This window comes from Phaseolus vulgaris, chromosome 9 (assembly GCF_051622355.1).
Source record: "Phaseolus vulgaris cultivar YP4 chromosome 9, ASM5162235v1, whole genome shotgun sequence".
In the NCBI taxonomy this organism is placed as follows: domain Eukaryota; kingdom Viridiplantae; phylum Streptophyta; class Magnoliopsida; order Fabales; family Fabaceae; genus Phaseolus; species Phaseolus vulgaris.
The window spans coordinates 12,343,245-12,366,859 of record NC_143506.1 but is presented as its reverse complement, the minus strand read 5'-3'; the positions used below and the strand labels follow the sequence as shown (position 1 = coordinate 12,366,859).

The window sequence follows — 23,615 nt, the reverse complement described above, 5'->3', positions numbered from 1 at the left end:
ACTGTTTGTAAGTTTTTGAATTACAGGAAGGCTAGAAACTGACATCAATTGGAACTTTGGTTGAAGATAAGCTAGATTTTTGAATCTGAAAGTGTTAGGAAAAGATTGTGCCGAGTTTAATTGCAATTAATCCAAAATATCCATTGCTTGGAATTCAAATTTGATCTCCTTCCATTCAAATTTGATCTCCTTCCATACTTAGCAAGCAGCAGCTAATTCAGGACTCCATTTACTAGCCTGCACACATCTCCAGATTACATAATTCTAAAATTAATATAAGTTCTGGAAATATGTAATTTAAAATATTTTTTTTAAAAATAGTATTTCAGATTATATAATTATTTTTTTATTTGAGATAAACTTATAAATTATGTAATTTAAATATATTTTAAATTAATAATTCGGAAGCTAATTACATATCCAAAAATTATATAATCAAGTTACATAACTCAAAAACTAATTTCTAATTTATAAAAGACATTTGAATTATATAATTCAAACTATAAACTACATTTTATTTTTTTTAAATACTAATTTCTAATTTTTAAAAGACTTTCGAATTATATAACTAAAACTATAAACTACATTTTATATTTTTTAAATGGCAGATTTAGGAAAAAGTAGCCTTTTTACTTTAATGAAATATATTACTTTTTATTTTTACACATATATATGTGCATAAATTAATTAGGAATTAAACAATATTTAAAGTATAAATCATTAAAGTAATTAATATTACTTTGAATTTTAAAAATTGAAATAGTAATAAAGTGTTTTTTAAATTTGGACACTTAAAATGGAAAGGAAAAATATTTATTGAGAAAAGGTTTAGTCAAAAACCTCGACTATATGATATTTGTGCATCTTTGTTAGTAAGAAGGTATTTCTTACTATTTTCTAAATATGAAAACTTCTACTTTGCTTTCTTATTTGAAGTTAAAGTGTTTTTCTGATTTAAGTTAAAGTATTTTTTAGATTACACAATTAAAAACTTTCGAATTACACAGTGCTAAAGAAGAAGTTCTTTAGAGAAATAAGAAAGCGACCCTCTTGTCTCCTTCATGCTGCTGAGAGATGGAAAGAAGGGAGACATGCGTTCCAGATTTACCTATAAAGTTATTTTTAGCTTTCGAATTCTAAAATTTATAAACACTTTTTAATTAAAAATAACTTTAAAATAATGTAATTTAAAACACACTTTTAGTTTTCAGATTTTACCATTTAAAAAGCTTTTAAATTATAAAAATATAAAATAATTAAATCAAAAGAGTAAAATGAAAATTGTCACTTTTATAGATTATTTAAGACAATCGAAAAAATACATAAATGACAACTCTCTTTCTCATCATCATCGATCGCTGAGATATAGAAAATTAAAATATAAAAAAGAATTAAAAATGCAAGCTAAAACCATTGTGGAGAAAATAAACTATTTTTTTTATCAGCAAAAATAAACTAATATTAATATTTTTTTTCAAACATCTAAAAATTGTCTTATCTTTGAATAACAAATATTCTTCGTATTCTTCAATTAAGTGATCCAATATTTAATAATATTGACATTGTTTCAGACATTTTGAGTTGTAAACATCTTTTGAGAAGTCAAAATTAGTCGATATTTAAATTTTTTTTTTAAATTAAAGTTTTTTATTCTTCTTGGATTTATTTAATGAGTAAGGTTGGCCTGAACTCTTTTTCTCCTTGTCCTTCTTAGGTATGTTCACGGCCTGGACCTCATTCTAAAATTCATAGAACTCTTCAACTTCCATGAAATTTGTTGCTATCCTTCTCAGCTCATACAAATTCACAATTGACTTTGGGATTGAGATTTTAGATATTTAGTTACTTTTCAAAATCTCTCCATAAATAGTCTCGAGGACTCATCCTTCTCTTGACCATTATTAAAGAGGGTGGCTTGATATAAATTATGTTCCAAATTTTGTCACCAAAATCTCAAAATTGTAAATAAAGAAGAGTGTAACACTATTCTTTTTTATAAATATAAAAAAAAAAAACACAACATAGCACCACGTTGTCTAAGATTGTCCCCTTATTTCAATCAATACGTAGTGTCTTCCAAGAAAGTTCAACATTCATTATGCTGTCAACAGAAGTGTGTTGTTGACTACTCCTAATATACTCCTAATATCATGGAGTATTCAATAAACACCAAACTCGTCAATTGAAACTTACATAATTAAATAAATAAATAAAATATTTAATTATTTTATTTTGTTTAATTTGATGAAAATAAAACTGTCACGGTGCGACACGTAATTTGCCACATAATCTCAAATTAATGACATTCATACCAATTTAACGAAAAAACCAAATTTTATATTTTTAAATAAATATTAAAACCAAATTGTTTTTTTGAAACTATAGTAAATTAACCATTAACGTAGGAAAAAAAATAATTATACCAAATATTTTCTTACATTTCTATTCTTTCAATCAGTTTGCACTTCTTTTCTTGTCCTATTCTTATTCAATAAAACATAATTTTAATTAGTTTCTTAATTATTATATGTTACAATTTTATCAGCTTAATTTTTCTCCAAAATGGTTACTCAATAACCACCTAACTCAGGCTAATAAAACTAGTTTCTAGTTTAAGGAGAATAACATCATTTGAAAATATGGGGTCGAAAGACTTAAAAGCCTATAAATAAGTACATAGTTTAACATTTATCGAGTATTTCAACTCATAATGTACGTGTAATTTTTTATTTTATTTTCTATTAGTATCATGTAGTTAACATTTGAACAATACCATTGAAACGATAAAAAGCTTTATTAACTATTGTTTGTTTATTAACTTTGTAATATTAAAGAAATATTTTTTAATAAATAACAATAAATTTACTTTTTGAGTTGCTAAAATTAACATTCGAGTTAATTAATACTTATGATAATACTATATTTAAACATCAACAAATATCACAGCAAAATAAGGAAGGTGATAAAACTGTAAACGAAAATAAGATGCATCAAAATTTCATTCTTCAACGTGTGCATGTAAACACCTGCCTACCTGTGTAGTATAAGCAACAATAACAGTAATAATAATCCCTAGTTAAATATGACAGTGATGATAGAACGAACTCAAATTATAACACCATATGAAGAGTACTTAATCATATAATTTTTTGGGTAAAATCTAAATCTAATATTTGTCATATTTTAAAAAAATACATAATTTTACTTTTATTAAATTGCACGCAAATTAAGATCCAACATCCAAAAAATAAGTTAGGTCAAAGAATTAGACAATAATAACATTTATCATTTCTTCAATCTCCTTGAATTTTGCATCCATTTTTTATTAAAATTCATTATTAGGTTTCTTAAGTATGACTTTAACATTATTACAAAATCAACTAATTTAAAATATATAACAATCTTAAAATATCTGACAATATAAATCCCTTTTCTATTAACATCGTATTTAAACTCTTATTGAACCTACTGTAATACCATTTTCACTTTCAACTTAATAAATTAAACTTAAAAAAAATACCAAACAACTATACCAAATAAACGAGGGGTGTTAATAGGGTACACTTTTCTGAACACTTTATTCGAAGTTGAAAATTATTAAAACCTACAAAAAGATGTGCAAGTCATTAAATAAAAATTAAGACCTACCAAAGTTGGCAGTTTTCAATAAGTTTAAACCTATAATGTCTAAAAGTGTTCAAAACCTGTTTCGATATGATTTTAGAGAATGCAAGCAACACATTCTTCTCAACATAATTTGTGATTGGGGAAAAATTCATGTGGACCCTCCATAATTAAAGAATGAAACGGAACGCAACGAAATGAGATTAAAAAGCATATTATTTAGTATAAACCAAGACTACAGAAATTACAAATATGCATGGGAAAAAGTTTCAAAAAATATATTACTAGCATTTCTAAAACAATTAGTGAAAAAGACATCGAAGAAAGCGAGGTTTGATGATATAAGTCGATGTTGAGAGAAAGAAAACGGGTTGAAAAGGCAAAAACATGAAACAACCAAGGAAATCATGGAAGGAACTGTAGTACCACTTCAAATTCTTTTTGGAAAAAACTTCATAAAAATGAAGTGAAATTTAGAGCTGCATTGCAGTCTTCGTGTAGAAGAGCACGCAACTCAAGAGGACAGATTACTGCAACGGCATGGAGAAGAAGAAATGCTAAAGAGTAACGAACTGCGAGAAAACTCATGCATGGGGATTTGAAAGGCTCAATTCTAGGGAATATGAATGCCATTTCTTTTATTCTCGCTCAAAATGAAAGCAACAAAAAGAGGAAGGAAATTAAACCTGATGGATAAAAAGCAATGAAAGATATAGAAATTGTCTCAATGTGTACTTTCAGGAGAATGATGTATCCGGCTTAAAATTAGTGACTCAGACTCATTTGAACCAGGCATCAAAGCATCACAAGCTTTGGGAGACCCATCCTCAACAATTAAGGGATTAGGATTAACCTTTGTGTCACCAAAACCAAGCTTTTCATCTGCACAACGGGCAAAACCAGTAGTTTTAGCTTTGCAATCTATGTTATCACCCTCTCCGAGCAAAGTGGAGGCCAACTGAGCTTCATTTTTAGCGGCCAAGGAATAATCCTCCTCTGCATCCCCTGAATCCACCATATCAGCAGTGATTTCGGGCTCTTTCTCTTGCAAACCTGCTACAGCTGCTGCTTGGTCCACACGACCAGAAGATGGACTGGACATGCCAGACTTATTATCATCATGATCTAGCTCCATTTGGCTGTAGGATTGATTGATCTCTTCCAATTGCTCTTTTGCAGGAGATACAGTTTCCACTTTGCCTGATTCTAATGTCGGCATTGGCACATCTTTTATCCCATTGGTAGCTGAGACAGAAGCATGCCCATTCTCCAAACTAGGAATAGGAATCGACTCATCATCCACTTGCATTATGTTGGATACCACAATATTGTCTACCTCCCCCTTGTTAGGCAGCTTCACCATGTGCTTCTTGTAGAGGTTCATGGCTATCTGAAAATTGGAGAAAATATCCACTCATTAAGAATACTGAATTCAGTATTTAAGCATTCATAGAACATAACAAATGGAGAGTTTGGGAAGATAAAATTATAAACGCAAATGTTCATTATCATTACCAATAAATTTTTACAACAATTAAGGGTTAAAGAATATCAATAAAATTACAAATATCAGCATTATTCACTAAAGATCATTTCTGTAACCATTAATGCAACTGACAGAGTAGCTTTACCTGGAAGATAGAATTATCAATTTCTGGAAAAGGTGGACGCCTTGATAAGGTGGCAGCATATTTCTGGCGTGTTCTCGAACAATTCTGTCAATTCACAGGACAGAAAAAACTGAGTCAGGAACCATTTTGTTGCATTATTAATAGTGTAATAAATACAGTTTAAATTTAACAAAATAAACCACTTCACTTAAAATAAAATCACTTCACTAAAAGGATAATAACAAGTTGTTCTAAATCACTTTAAGCTATATAGTAGGCATAAAAAAAAAAACCTAGAAAAAATTCAGTTAGAATGGAAGTTCTAAATTTTTGGGAAAAAAATGAGAAGCAAAAATGTTTTCTAAGATACCTTCAATAATAATTCTGTACTGGCAATTGCATCAACTGAAGCACTTTTGTCAACATTCAGAACACACATACACTGCTCATATAACTCTGGTGATACTAAGTCCACCGAAATGTCAAGTTTGGAAAGGTAGAAACGGCTGAAAAGGGAAGTATCATCACTTGGTGTCAATGTATCAGGCGCCTTTTCAAGAAGGGTTGAGGACAAAGAGTGCAGTTGTACTTCAGTTGGAGAACTGAGACTGGACAACTTCCTTTCAGGAGATTTCTCAACATCTTCATGTCGGTTATGTTCATCCTGAGACATCTGACTTGTCAGATCAGTTAAACCATTATCAACCACGACAGGAACTGATTCATCTTTGCAGACCGGGGAAGGCAATTCCTTCTTTGAATCACAATTCTGCTCTTTCCAAGTCTCTGGACCAGATTCCCATCCATGACTATTTGCTGAATGCCTATTCCTATCCCAATCAGAATTACCATACATGTGAGGATCATCTCTGAAGACACCATTACTACTATCCCATCCATGCAAATGAGCCGTTCCTGTACCATCCATCAAATTTGGCCACCCAAGTGGGCGCAAGTGACCTGGAAATCTGTCAGCATCGGCAATATGGTAAGGAATGCCAGCATGGTTAACTTCCATTGGAGGCCTAACACCAAAAATAGGCTGAGATGCAAACTGTGGCACCATTGTTTGAAAACCTCCATGCGCAGGCCCAGGTGGGAAGGGGACAAATCCATTTGGTACTGGTGAATTCCAGTTTGGAACTGCCCTCCACGAATTGCCACCATGCCCTCTAACAAAGCCAGGTTCACTACTTCTTCTGAATCGTGAATTAGAGTTATCTCTCACATCATCCTCTAAAGAACCCATATAAGGCCTATCTAAGGTAGCTCTGAAACCAGGTGGAGGAGGAATCAATGGTGCATTGCTCTGACTAGTCCTACCATATAAAGATGAATCTGCCTGAGAGGGTTCATCCAATAGTGGTTTATCTAGAGCCAACTCCCTGCCAAGTCTATCATCAGAAGTAGGGAAATCTCTTCCATCAGTACTGTTCCTCCTTCCACTTTCATCAATTTCAAGATTCCGCCTAACACTGCTCCTGTTCACATACCTGCGATCAATGCTTGTTGATGAAGGAGATCTATCCATCAGACCCCCAGGTGAAGCCTTGGTACTGGATGACCTTTCAGTTGACAAATCTCCTGCATGACTTTCATCTATTTTAATTGGTTTTTCCATTAATTTGTATTTAGGACCTCTATCTGATGTCCCGGAGTAACCCTCTCTCGAGCCTTTGGTTCTCTGCTCTACTGTTGGGTCTCTGTACTTTGAATCTTCACCTTTTGCACTTCTGAAACATGGGGGTAATAGAAACCAGTTACTATAGATCGTATGCTATAATTCCCATGCAAAGGTAATAGTTACAGCTAACCATAAAATTTAATGAGTGCAAGCTAAACTTTTAATTCCAATCAAACTAATTTTAATTACTTCTGCTGATGATAAAGGGGAAGTTTCTTCATTGAGTTTAAAAATGCCCCCCATATTTATACCAAAGTGTAAAACCAAGTTATTAATGCCATGAGTTGCCTAGAAGGTTAATCTTTACACTCAGCTGAGCCATCATAAATGAGAAGCTTACGCTAATTATTAGACTTCCTCAGAGAAAATAACACATGAATTGTTTGATCAGAAATCATACTATAGCGCTACTACATCAAAGTACCAAAGCCCTGAAAAACTACAGACCAAAAGTGCAAAAAACTACTTCCTGAATCTCCACCTGAAAATTACAAAATAAACTCAATAATTCAACCAAATTTCAAATAAAAATTAAATAGTACCTATAGTCATCCTTGCCACTATGTGTATTTGAGGCTGGAGAAGATCTGTGCTTATTGCTAGTCCCAGTTGAATCTGCATGAGCTTGTCGATGTTGAGATCTTCCTCTGTCAACATCAGAATCAGCTCTGCTGGTGCTTAAACTCCTTTTCTCTGCATCAGGATAGTAACTCTTAACTGCTCTAGATTTAGAGTCAGTATAATCTTCACGGTCATCCAAAGCTCTTTTCTTTGTTCCACTGTCTTTTCCTCTAGTACTTCTGTCATCCAAGTTTGATCCGTCACGGTCACGGCGACGGTCACGATCTCTGTCTCGTTCACGTTCATGATCTCGTTCACGATCCCAGTCCCAATCTCGATCCCTATCATAATCATGATCCCTGTCAATATCATAATCCCGATCACGTTCTCGTTCACTATGGTGTTCAGGATCACGGACAGAATCCAAATCACGATCTCCATCACGATCACGGTCCCTGTCACTCTCTGGAAGCTTGTTTCTCTTTTGCCTTGATTCTATACTATTCTTTTCTTCCCTAGAGTGTTTATCATCAGACCTAATGGTAGTATGATCTTTAGCAGGGCGTTCATCACGTTGCTTGTCATGTCGATGTTTGTTCTCCCTGTCTATTTCTTCCTTATATTTGTCCCTATATTTCTCTTCCTTTCGCCTATCATCCTTCTTTTTAACATCCTTGGCCTCATCCCTAGAAGATAAATGTCTATCATAACCATCCCCAACATTATCTTGATGCTTATCACCATCACTGTAGTCATCCCTCTTCTTCCTCATTCGCCTCTCAAGCTGGTTATCAGGTTCAGGGCTTCTTAACTCCTCCATTTTCTTTGAATCTGCATAACCACAGATCAAAATCAATAATTGTCTTCTGAACAAATCCGAGTAGATCGTATGAAAGAATACAACAAAAGTTCAGAAGGAATGGTGTGCTCCAAAGGGAAGAGTTACAAGAAAGAATATGAAAAAAGTTGAACTTAGGACATTTCGAGTTATGTTATAGACCAAATACACAAACAAATATTTAACTTTTCAAATAATCCACAACCACTACCCTAGAGACATAGGTAGAAACTTGTTTAGCATTACTTTAACATCGGGCAGTGAAACATAAACAATCCTAAAATGTTCAATTACACCTTTAATCATAACCACTGGTAGGATGAACCAGTTGAATCCCAATTAAAATTACATGATATGATGCATTATATGTTTCATTCTAAAAGGATCAAACGAAATTGAAAACTTGAACATATGTACACAATAAAAAATCACATAAATGACCAGAGCAAAAAAGTGTACCCCACCCAAGTACAAGATAAGCAGGCATGATTTACTCGTACAAAATCCTTTATACTAGAGTAAGTTAGCAAGAGGATGTATGTGTGTGTGTATATATATATATATATATATAGAGAGAGAGAGAGATTCAAGCATGCACATGAACAATGCATATTAAAACACACAAAGTAATTATATTCAATCAAATTCACTAAATTTTCATCATATAGTAAAAAACAGCCTCTCATTTGCAAGGTTGTCAGGCAAAATTATCTTCTGTAATATACTAAAAAATCCACTCAACACAACAGAGATTTAAATTCAACAAATTATGACATAAAACCAAATCTGAAACAGAATAATGCAGAACAGGGGGATCACTCTAGCAATGGATAGTTATAAGAAAATTTGAGTTCTCACAAGAAATGAAGGTTAAAGAACCTGGTGTTGTGTAGCATACTCTTCATCATTGCTGCCACTAATACTCATAAAATAATTTCATTACAAGTTTTAAATGAAATCATATTGATGTATTTTATGACCAGTTTTCAGGTCCAAGCCACGTAAACCTAAGCAATGAAATATTGATATTTTGGAGATAGCATTTTACCTGTAAAAATATTCATTTCAATTACCTTAAAATTTCCCCAAAACCAACGAGTCTATCCCCCATTGAAGGACACCACCCTTAAATTTTGCATTCAATCATTCTAAACAGCTTCAATTTATCAGTCCATTACCATATAAAGCAGAAAATAATCCATGAACTTAAAGCAAGCTTTGCATAAATGAATGTGGACTCCAAGAAAAAAATTGACCATGAATATGGTAAAAGATAAATATTATTTCCTTATATCACTAACATAAGGCGTATTATGAGAGAAATAAGCACATAGAGCATTTATAAATGTAAATAATGTGGAGAACAACACATATAAGAGTAGGTCCCTACAGTAAAATTGTCTCTCTTTCATAAACAGACTCCACCATTATTGATAAAAATAAAAAGAGAGAGAATTCAAACTCAATAAATCCCTGTATGCAACATACATTGTTTTAGATAATATGAACTTCACATTCAGATTCCAGGATGAGGTCAAACTTAATAGTGTAACTTAGATTACACTGACGTTTCTAATCTAATTATAATTGCTTACAGAAAAGGCAGACAGCAACCATTGCTTCTACGTCCAACCAATGACTAGAAACTTAACATTAATGACTTATCATTTCATTTTAGATATATAATGCAGAAATCTGCCAACAGGATTCAACTGTCAGCCTATATTATTCGACAGAGAAAAGGAAAAATCTAACAGCTTTTATAATATGACCAACCTAGAATGAAACTTTTCTTCATGTAAAGATTTGAAAATGTCAACTATGTGAATTACTTTTAATCACACATATGTAACACGCATTTGAATCAGTTTGGGCCAACACATAAGGTAGCGCTTAACACCAACAAACAATATATACATGCACTAATCAGAGAAACTCAACTAAAATACTCTAACCTAAATCAATCCATCAATTTTCTTTACCCATCTGTTCATCATCCAACAACCTCACGATCAAAGGAAGAGAAGTTTAACTCATTAGAAAGGGAAGAAAAGCAATGACAGAAAAACAAGTCTGATAACATTAGACCTACATTTCAAAAAGAATGTCACGGGACAAGAAATTGTTGGAATGACTTGTTCATGAGTACCGACATTGAATAAACAGTTACAACAGACAGAATGTGTGGAACAAGGAGAGATTACAACTGTTAAAGAGTACGTCTGTTCAAACAAACGAGAGCAGATAAATTGAGAATTTGACATTCAAATGAGTTGAAATTGTAATTGACATTCAAATTTACAGTCATCAGCTACAAGTCAAATCGGTCACAAAGAATTCCAAAACTGCTCACAAATTATAGAGAGGCAGCAGACACAACCAGTCAAATCAAAGTATTGTCCCCATTGTTCCTAAACTAAGAGCAATCGGAGGTCGCTTATACTCAAAACTAAGCTATTATTTAAAAAGCCTTACCCCTGCTGCTCTCCTCCAAACAAAACACACACAGCCGAAAGTCAAATATCAATCCCATTACCATGCTAATCTTTCTTAAGACGCGCATACATGCGCAAAAACTGCTTCAGTTTAAATGTCACGGCACTACAAATGCAACAACGCCAAACAATCAAGTCAAGTTACCTTACCATTAATTTCAAAGACCTGCTTGGAAACGCGCTGTTCTTGCTCATCAACCGATTCCTCACTCCTACCACCTTCTTTAAATTTCCTCTCCTTCTCCGTCGCACCCTCTCTGCTTCGCCCAGAAGCCGAATCCCTATGCTTCCCATCCCCTTTACCGCTACTCCTCTTCACCTCCTCGCCCTCACCGTAGACTCCCACGCTTCCGTCCCGCCTCCTGCTCTTCGAATCCCCCGTTGTCTTCGACTTCTTCGTTCCCTCCTCGCCACCATTCCACCTGTCTCCCCCGCCGCCTTCCTTGCGCCGCTTCGACGACGACGCGTACTCGTCAGAGTACTCCCCGTTCCCGTGCGCCTCCTTCGAATCCAGCCTCCGCTTCTCCCCGGAACCCGAATCCTTCGACGCCTTCGCGTTACCGGTCTCCTCCTTGCTCCTCCGATCCTTGGCGCCGGAATCTCGCTCGGAGTCGGAGTGTTCCCTCGCGTCCCGAGAACTGTGCTTGCTCGATTTGTGCTTCGAACTACGCGGCATCGCGGAGGCGAACCACGAAACAACAAAACCCTAACCGTGGAGTTGAATCGGGAGAAGTGGAGCGCGTCGCGAACAGAAACCCTACTTAGAAGGAATTGAGTGAGAGAGAGAATGAAGCGGTTGAACCCTAATAGAGAGAGTCCTCGCACCGGATCGCGGAGATCGAATGTGAGAAAAATTTAGGGGAAGGTCCAATAGGTCGGTTAGGGTTAAATGCGGAAGAGCGCGTAAATGTTGAGTTGAGCAGTAGAAGAAAATCACAACCAGATCGAAGGACTCTCTCTCTTTCTTTCTCTTTCTCTCAGGGGTATGTTTAATCTATGTGTGTGTGTAGGGCTGTATTTTTGGTTTTTGCTTTATCGGCGTTGATGAATTATGAGAATTGGAGGAGAGGGAGAACTGGGGATAATGGCAAATAATATGCGTTGACGGAATTACCCTTACTTATTTATAATTATGTCGGTGCTATCCCTGTGCGGCGCGGGTTTCGTGTTTGGTTCACAGTGCTGTAAATTAGGTTACGCTCTGTCTGCGCTCTCCAATAGGAAATGGACACGGCGTTTCGTGGTGGTGCCTCCTCACCCTGTCTCCTCGCGTGGGGTCTAGATAAAAAAAAAATTAAAAAAATCTCCTTCCTATATTGGTTATTAAAAACAGAAAGATACACTCAAAAATCTTCAGATTTTATGATTTATCCTAAAACAAAATTTTAGATACCCACTACATCTTCTCCTCAGTAATCTTTTTTTAAAATGTTAAATAGGAAATTAGAGATATAATTATGCTAAGCTTACATTTTGCATGTATTTAGTCAGACATTTTTTATGTGCAATTAAAGTATAACAATGCTAGTTAAAGGAAAAAATAATTTTAAAATATGAAAACAAATTTGGGTTTCTAAACGATAAATAAACACAAACCTGTTCGAATTTAAAGATCACCTAAAGAAAATTTTAGATGCTTGGGCACGGCACTGTGTATTTTTATTTGTGTGTGTGTAATTTTTTTTAAAGATGTTAAATAGGAAATTAAAGATATTTTATTTTGAGATTAGATTTTATACGTATTTAGTGAGGGAGTTTTTTAATGTACAACACTGGATTGGGTGTTGAAAAACAAGATAATGCACACTGTAGGAAAAAAAACGAAGTGGTTTAAATTAAGCAAAAACAAAGTAAAAATAAATAAAATAAATAACTACAAAAATTGTAAGTGCATATAATTGGTTTGGAATAAACATTATATTATTTCGGTTTAATTAAGTTTTAATTTTAATATAAATTTGTCCATTTTGTATTAAGTTTCTGAATCTTTGTTTGATTTTGTTATCAATTGGATTGATGTTAGCCTACATTGTTATTGTTTATGTGTCTTTATATAAAAATTAAAAAATTACATAATTAAATTTTAATTTTTTTTTCATATAAATTTAAATATTTTTAATTGAGTTCATGTTAAATCATTTATGTTAATTGAGTGTTTAAAATTTTAATATTTACATGAAAAAAATATCAAGACTTTTAATACTCAATAAAATACTTTTTTAATAAAAAAATAAATTAAAATAACAAAATTTATGAAAGACTTAAAATTTAATCATGTAGTTTTTAAGATGTCACCAAACAAGGTACCATATATGTCATATTAGTTGATAGTAAAAATAAATCACAAAAACTTAATTAAAAAATATAAACAAAAAAATTGAATATTCAATATAACTAATTTTTTCAGAAAATTTTAATTAAAAATACTAAATTTAGAAGAGATTTAAAACTTAACTAAATATGTTATGGGATATGTTATTAATTTAAACATGCAAACTAAAATATTTTGGATCATACCTTAGTTAGTTTGTCTCTAAAATAGATGTATAATTAATTGTAATTAGTCATGTTTGGTGCTTGCAACATCATTTGTTTATTAGTTAGTTCAATTTATTTATTTTTTCTAACAGATTTTGTAACTTTTTATATATTATCTTTTCCGCTTTATAAGGATAAGGTGTTTATGTCCAAGGGGACCTATCTTGACAATTGTAATCTTTTATGTATATTATTTTTTAGCTTAATGTTGAGTTTGTGTTTTTGTCTTTATGTGTTTTGTTTCTCTAAATAGTTATTTTATTTTTTGTATACTTATTTACTAGTCGTGCACAACAAACTAGTGTGATGATAAGTTTTTTCTTAATGACATGTGAATATATTTGATCTAGACAACATGAATAATTTGTTTTTAAATATATTATGGTTAATTCATTATAAAATATACTTTATTGTAGGTGTTGTTGAAGATCTTTAAAATTATAATATTTCATGATAAATAAATTGTATAAATATTATTTTATAAGTCGATGGTATAAGAATTAAACTTAAAAGTACATTTTTTTAATAAGTATTAAGATATTTTGTATAAATGAATTAATTTGTTTCTAATATATAAACAAATAAAAATTATAAATTTATTAGGATTTTAAATTAAAAATAGTGTGATATTCTCTTATATAATTAATTCACGATAAAATTTCATATACTTCCAACTATTTATAAGAATATTTGAAAATCAAATAGAAATCATGTGGACATAAATTTGAAAGAAAAAAATAATAAATATTTTATACAAATCACTTATATGTGAGTGTATTTTTTTTTTCATTTGGTGCTCAATAACGAAGAAGATTGTAGTTGTGGACTTTCCATTATTATTCTCATCTATTCCCAAATTAATTAAACGAAACCAAGACAAATTAATATATGCGCAAATAATATATATTCAACTATTAAATTTTGAGAAAATAATTGTAGTATATACAATATTTTAATCATGTATCTGTTTTATACTTTTAAGAAAATATCACAACTTTATACTTATCATAAATATATATAGTTTGTCTATTTAAAAATATTTACTAATTAAACATTTAGTAACGATGTACTTTTTAAAAAAATAGTATGAACTATAATTATATAGAATTGTATTCGCACTAAGTGGAAATGAGATAAAGTGTCTTTTGAATTCGCCTTCACCTTTCTTTTGCTCCTCCAAATTAGTCTTTTCTCTCGGTCTCTCGTGTTTCGTGTTTGTTAGATTCTTCTCGTTCTCTCAGCAAGTTAAGTGGTACCTGCATGAACACTCTGAAGATTAAGTTATTGTTTTGTTTCTCTTAATTTATTCAAACTCTAAAATACTAAACTAAACATCTTATCTATTTATACTATTTGCTCATGGGCCTGGGCCTCTCACGTCACTTTAATCTTTATGTATATCTCACACTAATTAATTTTTAGACTTAATTTTATTCACAATTTTTGTGTGTCTCCATTTAACCTTGACACTTATGCTCCTTACCACGTCATATTTCCACTAACATTTCACTTGTTCTCAATTTCTTTCGACCTACTCACCAGTTCACTTGCTCCCCGGAATCAAGGAAAGCTGAATTGACGAAGATCCTGTAGTAATAGATAGTTGTTACAAAGACGTCTTTATTGATTTTGGCAATATTGTTGTACTTTCATTCTTGAAGCTCGTGCACATTAAATACGCTTTTTCAGACTAATTTGAAGGGTTTTTTTTATTTAAATCGTTGGATGAATAAGAATTTTAACAATCAGATGTTGATGTCGTTTGACCTTCCAAAGGGTTTGAAAACTTTTATAAACAGGCTTCATTTTCCAATGTGGTCCACATATATTCTTCTCTGCTTTGAGAGCTTTCGAGCTTTGACTTGTGTTATTAGGTACGTCTTCCCTTAGTTTTGTTTTGTCGTCAAAAGGGTTGTCGAGTGGTAGCGGCCAACAAGTCAATAAAGAACCGATAACTGTTCCTGATAGATCTTCTCAACTGGAATCAAATAATTCATCCCCTTCAAACCGAAAGAGTGTTGGTAATAAAGATAACTCTGAAGGTTTGTCCGCTGACGAAAGATCCGAGAGGGCATAAGAGAATTGGAGCTTAAGGCGGGGATATGAATGGGTTGATTTTCATGTGCGTGAATATTTTTCTCAATACCAGTGGTCGACTTCACTTTGGTATTTTTTATCAAAAGCATATTTGTTTTATGTTAACCTTAACGAAGATATCATCGCCTTTCGGAGATGTCGGGCTATTGATAATGTTTGCCATGGTCGAGAAAATTCGGCTGAAGATTTTTTCTATTTCTATTCATGTTTAATTACATATATGCACATATGATTTTCATTAGATTATTTCCAAATAAGAGTACTTCATATTTTAAATGTCGCCTTTACTCAACTTCATCGAAATAGTTTGGCTGTTATTCAGGTCTTTCAGCTGATATGCAAATTTCTACATCTAAAAGCGAGCCCTCAAGTGTTTCTTCATTTTTATAGTAATCAGCCTGATAAGAGAGCAGGTTGGTTGTCTTTAATAAGTCGAGCACGAAGTACTCTCTTGGTTCCTTTCGACCTACTAACTAGATCACTTGCCCCCCAAGATCAAGGAAAACTGAATTGACGAAGATCTTGTAGTAATAGATAGTTGTTACAAATACGCCTTTATTGATTTTGGCAATATTGTTGTACTTTCATTCTTGAAGCTCGCGCACATTAAATATGCTTTTCAAACTGATTTAAAGGGATTTTTCATCTAAATCGTTGGATGAATATGAAATTTAACAGTCAGATGTTGATGTCGTTTGACCTTCCAAAAGGTTTGAAAACTTTTATAAACAGACTTCATTTTCCAATGTGGTCCACATATATTATTCTCTGCTTTGAGAGCTTTCGAGTTTTGACTTCAGTTTTGACTTGGGTTATTAGATATGTCTTCCCTTAGTTCTGTTTCGTCATCGGAAGGGTTGTCGAGTGGTAGCGACCGAGAGGTCAATAAAGAATCGATAACGGTTCCTGCCAGTTCTTCTCAACTGGAAACAAATAACTCATCCCCTTCAAGTCGAGAGAGTGTTGGTAATAAAGGTAACTCTGAAGGTTTGTCTGTCGAAGAAAGAGCCGATAGGGTGAAAGAGAATTGGAGCTTAAGGCGGGGATATAAATGGGTTGATTTTCATGTGCGTGAATATTTTTCTCAATACCAGTGGTCGACTTCGCTTCGGTATTTTTTATCAAAAGCATATTTGTTTTATACTGACCTTAACGAAGATATTGTTGATCATGTGTGATCATGTCCTTTGAAGAATCCAAATCCAAGGTGTTTGATGAAAGGTTGGTGTTGCTGTTGTGTTTGGGTGGGATCTGGTAGAATAAAGTGTGATCCACTCCTTTGATGAATCTAAAACTGGTGTGATTTAAAACCTTTTTGAAATTAAGTGTTTTTCCAACTAAGTGAAAAACAACATGTTGTTTTGTCGAATCAACCGGTTGTTTTGCTCTTAAGAGTTTTGAAAAAGGTTGAAAATTGTTTTGGTTTGGTTGACTTAACTGTCAAACCAAACAATCGGTTATTTCATGGTTTCAACCGATTATTTCTTTGAAAATCCTAGCAAATTTCAGTTTTGAATGGTGAATCTGCTTTAAACGTTTTCTAACTGAATACGCTCCTTCATTAATTGCTTTGACCAATCTTTGGAAAATATAAATGGTTTGTTTATGTTTTCAAATAAGTAAGAAATAGTTTTGAGAAATTCAGTTTGACACATTTGATTCTAAGATGTCAAGATTCACATCAAGCTTTGGATTTTCAAGAGAAAGTGGAATAGGATTGCAATTGTATTCAATTCAGATTGTGCTGTGATAAGGTGTAATCCTCTCTAAACCTATTGCATTTCTGGTGTTGTGTTGCTAAGGAGTATTGTGTGTTCTTGAGGTGTTCAAGATCAATACTCTTGGTGTGGTTTGCCAAAGGTTGTGTGTTTCTTGAAGGGTTCAAGGTCACTACTTTGGTGGTTTGTGTTTTGTAATTTGGTTTGATTGCTTAGTGGATTAGCCAGTGGTATTATGGGGACTGGATGTAGCTCTTGGTTTAAGAGTGAACCAGTATAAGTTGTTTGTGTGATTCTCTCTTACCCTGAACTCATTTAAATTATGTTTTAAGCTTTGCTGATATAAACAACCAATTTTTTTTTGTTGCTTTGTTGTATAACTGCTTAAATTATTGGCTAACTGGATTCCTATTCTGGCTTTACACAAAGAATTTTGTTAAACCTGAAAAAGTTTTAAAAAACCTTTCGTAAACAATTCACCCTCCCTCTCGTTTAAGGCCATATATTCTAACAGATATCATTGCCTTTCGGAGATGTCGGGCTATTGTTAATGTCTGCCATGGACGAGAAGATTCGGCTGAAGATTTTTCTATCTCTATTCATGTTTAATTACAAATATGCACATATGATTTCCATTAGATGATTTCCAAATAGGAGTACTTCGTATTTTAAATGTCGTCCCTACTCAACTTCATCCAAATAGTTGGGCTGTTATTCAAGTCTTTCAGCCGATATGTAAATTTCTACATCTAAAAGTGAGTCCTCAAGTGTTTCTTCATTTTTATAGTAATCAGCCTGATAAGAGAGCAACTTGGTTGTCTTTAATAAGCCGAGCACGAAGTACTCTCTTGGCTCCTTTCGCATCTTCGTACAAGAACTTCAAATGTGGATTTTTCAAAGTATTAGTTGAAAAGGATAACCGTAAGTATTTTTATGATGGAGATAAACCTAAGTTTCCCTTTTATTTTATCAACACTCCTTTGAAGTACAACTCTTTGTCTCCTTACTCAATGACTGTCGATGACTTGGAAACGTTATCGTTTTTTAATGATTTACCCTGAAAGCTTCCTACTCAAAGCCTTTTCCGTGTCTATTTGTCTCCTCAGATTGAAGAGGACTTCTTCGGTATGTTTTCTTTTTGGTTATACATTTTTTTATTGATGCGTTCTTTAACTTTGCTGAATTTTTTCATATTTGTTAGGTATTATGGTTGTTGTTAGTAAGAAAAGCAAAAATTACTTTCACGATATTGCTCTAAGAAATGATCCCTCTAGCAGTTCTCATGATGTTCGAGCCCGAGAAGAACCTACAATTGTTGCTGCAGTGACTACTCTTAACCAAGTCCTGTCGAAACTTATAGTTGAAACTATCACTTCTCGGAAGCATAAGAAACGAGGTTGTTCAAACCGTTAGTCTCATTCTTCTAATAAATCACCTAGAAGAAATTGTCATAGTGGTCCTTCCACGCCTTTGCCTAATTGTCTTTTTGGGTCTTCACTAAGGATCTCATAATCTTTATCTCATAGCTTGAGTAACTTTGAGAAAGAGTTTTTTTGTAACTCCTCCACGAAAGATCTTTACAATATTGTTGTTGAGCTTGGCGCTAGGATTTTACTGGTATGTAAGAGGCTTGGTGATGATGCTACTAAAGGTGTGCCTCCTGCTGAAGTTGAACGTCTAAAGAAAGAACTAGCGGATTCTGACCAGACTTTGGAAACAACTATAAATGCTAACATTGCTCTATCCAAACACCAAATGGTCACATCTAAACTATTCTAAAAGAATTCCCCTCGAGTATGGGGTTTTGGGTTCGGGTACGGCAGCTAGTTGACATCTTATCTCTTCATTTTGCTATCGGAGGATTCGTATTTCCTCCTCATTCTTTTGGTATATCTATGGCATCTCCCATTGTAGGGTTTGGAACATGACCATCTCCTTCGTCATCCTCTCATTTCTAGTACTCTCTCGGTCTTGTGGTGGACGCCAATTGTACTTTGTACCTGCCTGCCTCTATGAACATACTTGTACATGGCCTAGACAATATATGCTAACAACTTGACAATTGAATTTTCTCCCTTGGTCGTACCTTATTATTGCATAACATGCTTATTTATAAAGTTTGTAATAGTTTCTATCATTGATGAAACCTATTTAATGTATAACATAATTTAAATGGAATTACCTAATTTATCGCGTGTCTTTTTATTTTACCTTAATGTATTTACTCTGGCTGGTCAGACGACCTCAAATACTAAGTGTTGTTGATTCGTGTGACCCTAACTAATACATTTTTATATAAATAACTAATAATTTTTTGACAAATATTTTCTTTTTAAGATAGGAATAATATTAACAATACAGTAAATCAGATATGCCAACTTTAAAATTGTAATAGATAATTATTTGTTAAATTGCTGTTTTATTTTTCTAACGCATACTTTGAAAATAAAAAATAAAAAAATATTTAAATTTTAAAATATACGTTTTATCAAAATCATACTAACTATAAAAAAAATTAAAATATACATTTATGAGACATGTTTGTCTATTTTAAAAGTTTAAAAAGAGTTGGTAAAATATTTATTTTTCCACTTAGAAGGAGTAACACTTGTTCTTCAAAGTAATACATTTTGTTTTCAAATAAATACTTATTGATATTTTAAAAAATATATTCTAATAAAAATGATAAAAACATATTAAGAATATGATAAATGTGATATATTAACTCTGTTGACAATAATTAATATATTCGATTTTTATCAAGATTTTTTTTTTTTTTTTTATATATTATGTAGTTCAGTTATAATATAAAAATATTGTTTAATATATTAATTAGTATTATAACCGATTAGAGAGATAACAATTTATAATTTTAATATACATTAAACTTTGTTTATTCATTAATTTTGTTATGTCATGAGTAGACTAAACAGAAACATACAATTTTAATATATATTAAACTTTATTTATTTAATCTTAACACCAATAATTTAGATTAAAGAATGATGTGATCATATGAGGTCACGTGCTGTCAAAATGTCAATTCCACGTATATTTCAACATATCAGAAATATTATAATATAAATACTAAAAACAAGTTAAAAAATAAACTAAGGACGTCTAATTTAGAATTTTCAAATGAAAACTTGTACACAATACAAATAAAAAATATGATATTGTCAAACGAATAATTAAAGTTGAAAAAATACTCAACTTCTTAACCCAAATGTGCACTATGAAGATTCAAGAACTAACATTAAACTTTTGTCTAAACAAATAATTTATGCAGTAAAACACCTAAATAATTTATGCAGTAAAACACCTAAAGAACTAGTTCAAGACTTAAAGTATAATACTTACATCATCTGGACAAAACAAGATTCACGTTTTTAAATTTTTTTTAGTAATTTTATTAGAATCATAATTATCTTATATAAATTTCACAGAGTGGATTTCATCCACCTTTACCTAATATATAAATTACATTTCAATTAGTCATCCCATATTGCATTTTAATTTTTTTTTATATAAATTTTTAAACAATTATTATTACATAGTATTTCTTATTATAGTTTACTAAATATATAAAACTATTTTTTGTATTCACAACATCTTTTAATTATCAATTATTCATGAATTTCACATTTTAAAATTATAATTTATACACTTATTTTTATTAATCTCAATTACTGAACATTTTTAATCGTTGTTTCTTCCCTTTATCATTACATACATATCAACAACGAATAATTAACTTATTTTTTCAAAATTTTCAAATCAATGAATTAATATTTATTCTACACCAATATTTTTATTTAAATTTTCTATTATTTACTTTGATACTTTTTAACAAACAAAAAATACAAAATTTAGTTTTATATAATTTATTCTCCTCAATTCAAATTTATTACAAAAGTACAAAACCAAATTTATTTTATAATTTTATTTTTCCAATTTAAATTTATTATAATTTTTTAGAATATTACATTATAATTTACTAGCTAGCGGAAACATATCCACAATTCTTTTTACAAATAATGATATATTCATTCAGTTTTAAATATTAAAGATAATATATGTAAATTATAAAATTTATAATTTATTTTGATAAATATAAATCTACATATATTAATGAAAAAAATAAAAAATAAAAATACCTTTTTATGTATATATATTTAATTGGAATCTCTAAAGATATTAGACCCCACAACATAAACGGGTTTTTGAAATTCGAGATTATATAAATCCATATAAACATGAATATATACATGTACAAAAATATGTTGCAGTTTCTCTTTCCAGTGAATATGCAAAAGTATAAACATATAATACTTCAATTCAAATTATAAGACAAACTCCATGACAAACTACCAATAACTTTTTATGAATTTTAACAATCCAATAATGATCAACATAATCATTAGTAAAATTATGGACATCAATATTCAAAAACAGAAACTGTCACAGTCATACAGTGAAAACATATATTTGGCTTCTAGAAAACAAATTCTGACAGCTCCAATTTTTCCACTCTTTTCCACCACAGAAAATAAAAATAAAAATGGTCTCATTGCATATAGGTTTTCATCTTATTGCAAATTGCAGTTAGAAATTGGGATTCCTACAATAAATGGTTATTTTCTTGAAAATAAAATGCAGAGGTGAAGTGGGGGAAATATTTTCTCATTAGGTAACATTAGAATTTGGGAGTTCCTTGCAACAAAACAAACAAAGCTTGTATCACTTCATAAATCTCTATCAATTTTGCTTGTAGACTCAGGTTAGCTTTTCCAACAAGTTAGAAAAACTATATCACTGGAACAAAATGTCAAGAATTAACGTGTTCTTATTATTTTTATTTATTCATAAATATTCAAATTATGATTTTATTAAGATAGTTATTAATGTCATCTTTGTTTTCAGTGACTGATTCACATGAGGCAGAGAAAAATATAAAATTTTTAATTTTTAAAAAATAAAAAACCATGCGAATATTTATTAAGAATTACTGTTCAAAATAAATATGTATATATAAATGGTTAAATATATATATATATATATATATATATATAACAAACGGTTATAAAAATATTAAATATATATTTTATAATTATTATATAAAATAAATATTATATTTTTATATTATAATAAAATAAACATAATTCATTAATATAAATAATTATTATTTTCTCACAACCATCACATCACTCACAAACTTCAAGAAAATCTCTTCAAAAATTTATTTTAATATATCCTAATTCAAATAATCTCATTTTCTTCACACACTTTCTTTTCTTTCAAATTGTTCAAAATTCACTCTTTGAATGCTTCCAAACATCTAAACACATCCTTAATGCTCAATTTGGAATACTATTCACTGAGGTAGAAATACATTGATTTTGGAAAAAGAAATGTGTGTATCAATCAAATTGTGAGGAAATAAAATCTCAGAAAAAAGTAGATGTCTTCAAAAGTGTTCCTCCCATATATGCCAAGAAATGCTAATTATTTTATCACAACCATCACATAACTCACAAACTTCAATAAAATCTCCTCGAAATTTCACTCTAATATATCATAATTCAAATAATCTCATTTTTTTCACACACTTTTCTTTCAAATTGTTCAAAATTCACTCTTTCAACGCTTCCAAACATCTAAACACATCGCTAATGCTCAGTTTGGATCCGAATAAATACTATTCACTCAGGTAGAAAGACATTGATTTTGGAAGAAAAAATGCGTGTATCAATCAAATTGTGAGGAAATAAAAGTCCAGAAAAGAGTAGATGTCTTCAAAAGTGTTCTTCCCATATATGCTAAGATTTAAGAGAAAAATCACGTCGTCACTGACATTTCTCACTTTTACTTTCCAAATAAAGCATAGTGATATATCAATGCCATTTTTTCATTTTAATAGTAAATGTATTTTATTTTTGTTATTTTATGTATTTAAATATCTTTACAAAAAGATCAATTTATAATTTAAATTTAAAATTATTTTAAAATATATTAATTCATTATTATATATATATAAATATTATAATTGATTATATATAATTGATTATGTAATATAATATAATAAAGTAATATTAAATAATAACAATATTTAATAAGGTTATTAATAAAAATAAATATTAACAATTAATAATAATGAATACATAATATTTATAATAAAAATGTAAATTTATGTTGATTATAAAAATAAAAATATAAAATATTATTATTATTTAAATTTGAAATAAAAATTAATTTTAATTAAATTTTTGTAATAATGAATATTTAAATATTATAATTTTTATATAATAATAATATTAGTAATTTATATTTTTTAAAAATAAATATTTTTAATAGATATTTTACTTAATTTTAAATTATTTTTCCAATTCTTTTTACAACTTTAATATTACAATTAAATAAAAAATTATTTTTATGATTTTTTATAATAAT

The 23,615-nt window shown here is 30.8% G+C and overlaps 1 protein-coding gene across 1 annotated transcript; it reads right to left on the bottom strand.

The window, feature by feature from the left end:
• Nucleotides 1-4,235: 4,235 nt before the first annotated feature.
• On the bottom strand, nt 4,236-12,057 carry LOC137820074 (LOW protein: zinc finger CCCH domain protein). Its single transcript, XM_068623858.2, has 5 exons — nt 10,963-12,057; nt 7,461-8,310; nt 5,605-6,967; nt 5,256-5,339; nt 4,236-5,014 (listed from the first exon to the last, which is right to left on the bottom strand). The coding sequence occupies exons 1-5, from the start codon at nt 11,486-11,488 to the stop codon at nt 4,349-4,351; spliced, it is 3,489 nt and encodes a 1,162-aa protein (XP_068479959.1). The 5' UTR covers nt 11,489-12,057; the 3' UTR covers nt 4,236-4,348.
• Between the last annotated feature and the right edge of the window lie 11,558 nt (nt 12,058-23,615).